We start from the raw sequence: 9729 nt of genomic DNA, 5'->3' as shown, positions 1-9729 counted from the left end.
GAGCGGCTCTCGTGACCCCAGTCCACCGGACCTCTGACTCTGTGGGCTTAGTCTGCATTCTCATGTTCTCTGAGTCCTTGTTCAGCAGCTGCTCCTCCACTGGCTCTGGACCTTTCTGGTTCCCAATGGCAGGAGCAAGAGTGGCTCATTGTATGGCATATATTCCCAGGGGTTGTTCAAAGTTTCAATGATTCACACACATCTGTGGGTGGGCAACTGCAGTTGGTGCATGGTGGGCCAATTGTGTCACTGTTTCTCTGTGTCATGATAGATCCCAATTGGGCGGCGGTGGCCGGCGTAAGGGCCGGCGTGCAACAGTGCTTACTGCCGCATGGCTCCCCATGCGCTGGGGGCCCACCCTCCGGGAGCCCCCAGGCAGGAAGCTAGCCAGCCGGAAGACTGGTGCTCCCCACCTGCAGCTCCCTGTGCGCCGGAAGCCCTCCTTCCAGGGAACGACGAGGCCGGGAGTGTGTCGCCGGTCCCAAGACCGGCGCTCCCCGCCCAAGGCTCCCCGTGCACTGGGGGCCCACCCTTTGGGAGCCAGCAGGCAGGAAGCTAGCCAGCCGGAAGACTCGCTCTCCCCACCCGTAGCTCCCTGTGCGCCGGAAGCCCTCCTTCCAGGGAACGACGAGACCGGGAGTGAGCCGCTGGTTCCAAGACCCCAAAGACCGGTGCTCCCCGCCTGAGGCTCCCCGTGCACTGGGGGCCCACCCTCCAGGAGCCCCCAGGCAGGAAGCTAGCCAGCCGGAAGACTGGCGCTCCCCACCCGCGGCTCCCTGTGTGCCGGAAGCCCTCCTTCCGGGGAACGACGAGGCCGGGAGTGAGTCGCTGGTCCGAAGACCGGCTTTCTCAGCTATTTCTTATTGGAAGGTTTTCTTAAAAATTTGCTCTGCCCTTTCAATCTTATCATTTATTTACTACTTACCATCTTATTTCATCTCACAATACATTTCTTTAAGGTTTTTATTATAGTTTGCACCTGGAATTTGGGTCCTGGTGTGGCATTATTGGGTGGCAGAACTTGTAAGAGGTCACTGGGAGGTATGCCCAAAGGAATTGTGGGATTCTCAACTTTTCTTTGTTTTTCTCTTTTGCCTTCAGGCCATGAGGTAACCAGTTTTGTTCTACCATCTGCTCCCACCACAATGTCTCACCATAGACCCAAAAATCAGGGCCACTTGGTCATGCACTGATAGCAATGTCATTGCCACAACTAAGATTAGGTAAGTAATTCCTTCATACAGTCAATATCAATTTTTCTGATTGCCTCTTAAGGACTTTTAACAGTTTTTTAAAAATCTTAACTGTTTCATGTGAATGTAAAGGTAAGCAAAGTTCAACATTTGGTTAATATATTTCATCAATTTTAAAAAAGTTTCTCCTTTCTTTCCTTCCTTTCTCTATGTTTTCCCTTCCTTTTTTCTTTCCTTCCATTCTTCCTCTTCTCCTTTTTCCCCTCCTTATCCTTCTTCTCTCCTTCCTCTCTCTCCTTCTCTTTCCTCTCTTTAATTCTTCTTTTTTTCTTTCTTGCAAGGTGTTTGCTGACAAACCTGGATTGTTTATCTTGTAGAACCTCCCATATTCTGGATTTTGGTTGTTGTATTCCTGAGCTGATTTGGGCCTCCGAATATAATCTTAGTCAATGGCATCTACTGACTGCTTATTTTTGCCATGTTATATGTGAAAGTGTTTTATTTCTAAAATTATTTGTTGGTTTGTTTGTTTTGTTTTGTTTTTTTCCAGTACCGGGAACCAAACTCACAACCTTGCACTTGCCAGGCAGGCACTGTGCTGCTGAGGTAAATCCCCAGCCCCCTATTTCTAAAATTATTTAATTTTTCAAATTTGTATGTGATAAAAACAAGCCTGAATATTTTTTTGTAATTTTCAATTATGTTAATTTTCAACAGTATGAAATATTATTAGCCATATTTGATTTACATAATCTGAAATAACTCAGTTCTAAGAATAACATAATTCAAAATCATGAAGTCTCATTTACAACTTCGTTTTCAGTAATGTCATGTGATAACCCCATTCAAACTTTACCTAATAAAAAAGTTTACTCTTAATTTTTAGAATTAATTTTAATTTTAATGTTTAAAAATTATATAAAGGCTATGAACATATCTTTAAAAATGCATGTACCATTTAATTTGCTTTCCGCTACACTTTATGGGGAAGGAGTCTGAATAGAACACTATTTGTTTTTATATGACTTTGGTCCTAATACTATTCAATATAACCCTTCTTCTTCTCTTTCTCTCTCTCTCTCTCTCTCTCTCTCTCTCTCTCTCTCTCTCTCTCACACACACACACACACACACACACACACACACACCCTCACACACACACACACAAAATCATGCATACACTTCCAAAATTCTTGGTTCTTGCCTCATTAATCATTGAAATTTATATAAAATTTGCTTGAAATCTTTTCACAAAACCTTCTCAGCAAATTTGTGTATTTTCAGGTGACCTACTGTTTTGTATTAATTTTTGTACATATTTGATCTTTTCTTTTTCTTTTTTTTGGTACTGAGACTCAACTCATGACCTTGAGCTTGCCAGGCAGGTGCTGTGCTACTGAGCTGTATCCCTCACTTCCTATTTTTCTTAATTTTATTTTATTACAGTTTTAGGTTCTCAGGAAAACTGAGCAGAAAGTACAGAGATTTCCCATATCCCTTCTGCTTCCACACCTGCATAAGTCTTCTCAATTAAAATCTCATCAGAATGGTATATTTGTTACAATTGATGAACCCACACTGATACATCATTATCATTCTAAATCCATAGTTTATATTATAGATCACTTTTGGTGTGTTACATGCTGTAGGTTTTGACAAATGCACTGTACAAATCATTGTTGTATCAGTGTAGTTTTATTTCCTTTACAATCTACTCTGTATTATATATTTTCATGATCGACATTGGTTCAGATTCCATATATACTTTGCAAGGAGAGAATTATCATCCTCACTATGTAGGTGAGAAAAACAAGGCTCAGATATGCTAGATACTTAATCCAGCATTATAATGTCTAGAAGATTAGATAAAAAGTGCTGAGTCCTAGATTTACATTTTGGTTTCTTCACACTAAACTATGCTGCACCAATTGCTGTGTTAATGTTTTGCATATTTTCCCCAGTCTCATTTTGAGCTCACTGATGTAGATGGCATGGACAGAAATACCTTCATAGATTTTGTAAGTTATATAACCACATCCTAGATCTACTGCATGGACTCAGTAGTGGCACAGCAGGAACCCTAATTGTTCCTAAAACAATTTCAAAGGCAAATATCTCCAATTTAGGTGCCATATACTCTCAAGAGGGAGGTCTTAGATATATGTAGGAGAGTCAGAGAACACTGTTTGTTGATCCATTTTCTATGGAAAGTTTTCTACTAAGTGACAGTGAATCCAGTGGACACAGAACCCCCACATGCTGAAACATTATGTCAGCTGTGTTGTCCCTCCTAGGATTTCTCTCTCATAGGTTCCTGCTTTCCTTAGCCAGGAGAGGTAGTGGCATAGAGATGGTGACATTGTGTTGTATTCCTGCTTCAAGGACACACACAGATTCACTGAACCAACCTTAGGATTATCTACCCATGCATTTCATGTAACCACATTCACTCTACTGTCTGTAACACGCCATGGTGGCACAGGGACATTAACGTGATATCTAGCAGGGCTGCATGCAGGAGATGAGGTAGATTGTATCTATATTGCTGTTAAATATGCATGTCCGTGGTTTTTACCATCATCCCTTTTTCTGTTCTAATCCTAAGAAATATGTATTTATTTCATTGTCAGATACCTGTATACTATTGTCTTATCCTAATATATTTTCTAACTGACTTTTACTTGTTGTCCTACTTTGAGAACTCTTATTTTCTCAGTGTGAGGAGAGTTTCTACTGTCATCATGTATTCTTTACAAATTTAAAGTCTTGAGAGAAAAGTTTTGATACCAAAATTTTTATTTTTGGCAACTTTTAGAGTCAAAGATCCTTTTCCTTAATGTATTTCTGTTTTTACTTCTAAAAGGTATTTTGAGTGTAGAGCTATGTACGTTTTTTTTTTTTTTTTTAATAATATAACAAGTAAACGCCAAGAAGAGAGGGTATATATTACCCTCGTTGTCTGAAATGGAGGTGAGTAGCAATGGTCAAAGCTGGGAACAACAGGAAGAAAAAAATATTAATCTTGGCTAAGATATCAAACCACCATGGTGCTATATTTGGTTGCTTTGATGTTACTAAGCATTAAACATGACCCGAGGAATGTGATTGTATGGGCCTGAAACATAAGGCTTTCTGATTTGTAGCCATGGCCCCGGTGACCTTGAGATGAATGAAAAAAACTCAACAAAGACCTCATAAAGGGGGATTTATTGCTTCCATGGAAATATTGGATGACAGTCACTGGGGAACGGGTAGCTGGGTCCATTTTCCCAGGGATCCCACAGTAGGTAAATTTGAGAAAAGGAAACAATTGGGAGGTCTGGGGGAGAACTTTGAGGGTACATGAGTTTGGAGGGTGAATAGCACCTTAGGACCTACAGAAGAGGTGAGAGGTGGGGCATCTAGAGATGATAAAGAATATGGTGAAGTAGGCTAGAAATTAGTGCCAGGCCATCGAGAGTGTCCAGTTTTCTGCTCCTGGAGATGGGAAATGTACCTGCAATAAAAGAGACATGAGATCAGTGGATGCCATGGGCTCCTGTACTGTCCACGCCACTCTGCAATTCCCTACAATGTTTTAACTAAATTAGTATCACTAACCATTTCCTCCTTCTTACCCCCATATAGTGGGTTCATCTCTGGTAAATAGAAAATCTTACCTTTCCTTGTGACTCACAAGGGCCCGAGGTGTCTGGAGGCACTACCTGAGCGCAGGCCTCTGATGATGAAGATGGTGCCCACCACGATGCCCACAAGCCCCACAGTCAATCCAAGGGCACAGACCACAGTCTCTGTCAGCTCTGACATAGGGGCTGGAATCTCAGGTTCTGGAAAATTGAAGTTGTGGAGGTCAGAATAAAGAGTATACTTGTGCATACATATAAGATAGGTTTGGAGTGGAGGATTAGTATTTGGTTCTCCAAATATTTGGATCATTAGTCTCAGAGAATGGCATCAAGACTATCACTAGAAACCTTTAAAGAGCAGAAAACAAGTTTTTGGCATTCTGGACTTGATAGAGAATAAGAAGGTACCCAAAAGGTGTGGAACTTGTACGTACCCCAGTGCTTCAGAAGAGGCTCGTCCAGGCCCCAGTGCTCCACTTTGCAGTCATAAATGTCATCCTCAGAAGGTAGGAAGGTGAGGTACGCAATCTTGAGGAAGGAGTGATCACTCTTGGACAGGAAGCTGGTCTCGGAAACACCTTCTGTTACTGAATGTCCATTGGTCAACCACGTGATATTGATGACAGGGGGAAAAATATTATCCACCACACAGATGAGGGTGTTGGGCTCACCCACCATCACAGGAGACTTGGGAAACACTGTCACCTCTGGAACTTCTATGGGAAAGAGAAACCATCATATGAATATCTAATATGAATTGTTCTACCATGACATTCTGCACTGTATCCTGAAAGAGCCTTTCAAACAACATTCGCTCACATGATAATCAAAGAGCTTTTGCTTCTTTTCTTCTTGGGAGCTACAATACCTTGCCTCCATTTTATCCCTAGGTCTTTCTCTTTATGGGCATGCACATTAAGGTAGGATATGGGACCCTTTTTAGAAACAAAGGAATGCATTAAGGGAGTAAGGCTCTTTGCATTACACGGAAGAATATGATTTGTAAGATGAGGGAAGATTAAAGTTCAGCAATTATCATGAGAATATCTGGGGATACTTGAGAAGGAGAGACTTCATAGAGTAATGAAGGGAAGGATGGAATGAAACTTGGGATGATAGGATAGATTTAGTAAAGAGAAGCAGGATGGTGAACACATACTGTTGGTAGCTGGAGTAGAATTAGAGCTTTTGATCAGGATGCCCAAGTTGTGTTTTGCTGTAGCTATTTCTCTCAGTCCACCTTGTGGGTCAAAACTTGTAAATTCGGTAAACAAAGGAAGCCTCCATTCTGTCTGCTTCTTCTCCAGGTCCACATAGAACATTTCATCGCCATCAAGTTCAAAGGTGTACTGACCAGATGGTCCATAGGACTGGTACATGCTTATGCCAAAAGAACCAACGTGGTCAGCTGATGAATACAGGTCAATAGCAGAAAGGTGGAAAACGGAGAGAGAAAGAGCATTATTAAACAAAATGACAGAAAAAAAATGAAATTTTCTAAATATTGTGGACTTCATTTTTGGTACAGTTGCTGGACAAAATGCCTATTACAGGCTTCTTCCATCCCTAGCACTAGCAGTCATTTGGTTACAATCTAGTCTGTCTTTCCCACTATGATGTATTCTCAATGAGGGCAGAATGTCATATGTCTAATTACTAAGATTTCCTCAGTACCTTTTTCACTGTTTAACACATCATGGGCTTATGATAAATGATGCAAGCAAATGCAAAAAAGAATAAACACTTTTTTGTGAGAATTTGGTTTTTTTAAAGATGTAGTTTACTTTCCTCTGCTTCATACATTATATCCACCAGCTCTTTCACCAACTAATCAGTCTATTATACTTTCTTTCCCCTTGGAGCTGGCTCAGGATAGATTTTCAACATGAGGGTCCCTTCTCATTTTTTAAAATGCCTACACAGAATCTTATTTTAGGAGCTTCTTCTAACTTTTAGAAGGTATAAGGAAAAGTATAACAAGAATGGTGATATTACCAAAAAATATAAAAGTAATGCTTCTAAGGTTGTTATTTTGTTAAGAGTAGTTAATAATTCTTAAAGAAGAGCAACTGATTTTTTTTCTAGAATAAAAGAAGGAGTTTTATTAGTGTTTGGATTTCTGTCACCCCCAATTTTCTTTTCTCTTGAAGGAACTTATTAAACCTTTCCTTTTGTTCCAAGCCAATACTTACATTCACTTTTACAGTCAAAGTAAATTAAGGTCCTTGTCCTCCAACAGACAGCAAGCAGTTTGGAGGACGCCACACAGAGCGGCAGCCAGTGCAGTATGACTGCACCCAAGTGCAACTAACAGATTTGTTTTTATCTAGACATCCATGAGTGTTTTAGCATTTCATTTTTTTTCTTTCTTTCCCGAGCACCAACAAACACCAGACATAATGGAAACATGGAGTAAAACCTCACTCAAGCCTGGTGTCTGCTGTCAAGGAGCTTGCTGAACAACAGGAAAGAGGTGAGTAAAGGAGCAAATGTGTACTGAGCTTGGTCCATCTGGAATAACAGGCCTCCCAACAAAGCCTCCTTATCCTTGCAGTACTGTATATCTTCTTGACTCCTTTCTCAAATGTGAATACACTGACCACTCCCTTCCCCTGGCGCTTGTCCTGAGTTACAAGCGTTGCTGGTAGACAGCATACGGCCATGCTGACAGACCTGAGCCACTTTTATAGCTTCAGCCTCAGTGGGTCCAGGCCCTGCTCAGCGATGACCTTTCTGCACCCGATTCTGCTTCCATCACCAGTCTGTGAATCCTTTGGGAGCACACAGCTTGTGTTTTCATCTTTGACACCCCGAACTTAGCTTGCTATGTGTTTAAAACTGTGTATCAAATGACAGTTGCTATTTCTGACAACAGATACTTTGGGAAAATTGTTAGGTACACAGCAGAAAATGTGGCGGTCAGTATCAGCGATGACCAGGGCTGCACAGTAACTTGTGAGGGTATGCCTTGTGGTGTTTTCGGCCTCTTCCTCAGGGGCAACACTAAAAAGCCTACTTTATGTGTGAAGACAAATACCGGCCGAGTTTATATTTTCTTAGGCCATAAAACCTCATGTTTCTTTTAATTTTGAAAGAAATTAAAACATTTTCATGCAGCCCTACAGTGCTCTGAATCCCCCTGCACAGCGCAGCCCTCACGCGTGGGTGAGTTGAGCCTCACCAGGATGCTCGGGGTGATGCTGAAGGAAGAATATGTGGTAAATAAGCCAAGTGCTCTGGAGGAGCAGGTGAAACTTCTACACCAAACAGTCTTAAAATGGAAACGCTGTGGTTAATAAAGTTGCTTAAACCCTTTCACTTCCTGTTTTAAATACATGGCTTTTCATCTGTGGATTTACTGATCTATTGTTCATGTCTGTGGAACAGCAGGGAGTCAGGGATGGGTCCTGAGAGAGGGAAGAAAGACTGTATGAAGGGAAGGTGGAAAGGGGTGGGCAACAGAGGCAGAGGGGCCCATGGGACCCAGTAACCAGTGCTGCCCATTTTCCCTTCCTAGAACTCCATTAGACGGCCTGGAGAACAGTAACTTGAGCTGATAACTTGAGAATAAAATAATTCACCAAACTGTTCCTCATAAAGTTCTTAATTTTAAAGAAAGACGAACATATTCTTTACTTTTGAAAAGAAAAAAAAATTAGCTGTACCTGTAATATAAACAAATGGAGGGGGGAGTTAGCATCTATATGTTTTCACTACCTATGAAGCACACCTAAATCCCTATGTTTTGACTATTTGTGAGGTGTCGCTTATGAAATAACATTAAACAGGACCACAAAGCAAAACGAGGATGTAAAGACATTTTAACATGCTTCCCGCTCCTGCCTATCCCCGGCAAAGAAATGTGTTAGATCTGAGGCAAAGAAAAGGGCACTTTTCTGTGTATCTGTACAGTAGGAATAATTCATGGAACTGTTTTCCCAAAGATGTACCACAGAGTCATATAGAAAAAGCTTCAGCTAGGTGTGGTGGCGCACGCCCGTAATCCCAGCACTAAGGAAGCTGAGGCAGGAGGATCACCGTGAGTTCAAGGACAGCCTGGGCTACATAAGCGAGTTCAAGACCATCCTGCCCTACATAAGGAGACCTTGTCACAAACCAACAAACACCACCCCCCAAGCTCGAAAAATTGTTGAGAGAAACTTGAGAGTAATAATTCACACATTTTTAGTTTGAGAAGTAGTCCACTTAGGGAAACATCTCTGCTGTGTGAGAAAACCAGACTGGGCAGCAGAGCCATTCCCCGCTACATTCACTGGATCCAGTATCAGAACCAAGTGCTTGGTGAACTGTGCAGCGTTAGCCGCTAGAGTGGTTTGCTCTGGTGCCCTGAAGGAGGAATGTCATAACTTTGCACTCCTGTAATACCGAGAAGACCCTTGAAAACTCCCTGCTCAGCCTGTCTTTAACCCTGCTCCACGCTTTCAGTTTCCTATTTTCCGGCTCCAGGGATCGAACCTCCCTCAGCCGTGCACTCACCCTCGATGTCTTCACCTCCACAAAGGCTCGTCACGGCGGTCAGGGCAAAGACCCCGAGAACTAGAGCTTTGTTTGGAATCATCCTCCTCTCAAGGTGGTCTCCGCAGTTGCTGTTCCGAGTTACAGAGCAGTTGAGAGAACTGAGCCGGGGAAATCTAGACAGCCACACCAAACTTTCTCGCACGAGGTTTTGGCCAATCAGAAAAATCGCTGTTGATGACACCTCAGTTGCCAGGTGCAGGGTTTGTGGTAAGAGGCCCGAAGGACAGAGGGGAATCCCCTGGTTCTGATGCAGCCTCTGCTGAGAGTGGACTGCGGGGGAGCTCTGTGAATGCTGGGAGGGTTCCAATCAGACTGTTCTCTCATATGCGCATGTTTGTTAGGGGTGGAGGGGCGGGAATGGCGGAGCAGCC

The 9729-nt window shown here is 42.4% G+C and overlaps 1 protein-coding gene across 1 annotated transcript; it reads right to left on the bottom strand.

Moving 5' to 3' along the window:
* Window positions 1-4381: 4381 nt before the first annotated feature.
* On the bottom strand, window positions 4382-9479 carry LOC102021172 (SLA class II histocompatibility antigen, DQ haplotype D alpha chain-like). The gene is made up of 5 exons (XM_005389453.2): window positions 9317-9479; window positions 5979-6227; window positions 5254-5535; window positions 4853-5020; window positions 4382-4689 (listed from the first exon to the last, which is right to left on the bottom strand). Exons 1-4 carry the CDS (start codon window positions 9396-9398, stop codon window positions 4866-4868), a joined length of 768 nt encoding a protein of 255 aa, XP_005389510.1. The 5' UTR covers window positions 9399-9479; the 3' UTR covers window positions 4382-4689; window positions 4853-4865.
* Window positions 9480-9729: the final 250 nt, after the last annotated feature.

Source organism: Chinchilla lanigera, unplaced genomic scaffold, assembly GCF_000276665.1.
Source record: "Chinchilla lanigera isolate Chin_1 unplaced genomic scaffold, ChiLan1.0 scaffold00036, whole genome shotgun sequence".
In the NCBI taxonomy this organism is placed as follows: domain Eukaryota; kingdom Metazoa; phylum Chordata; class Mammalia; order Rodentia; family Chinchillidae; genus Chinchilla; species Chinchilla lanigera.
Note: the sequence above shows the minus strand (reverse complement) of the source record. Positions and strands in the feature narration are given on the sequence as shown.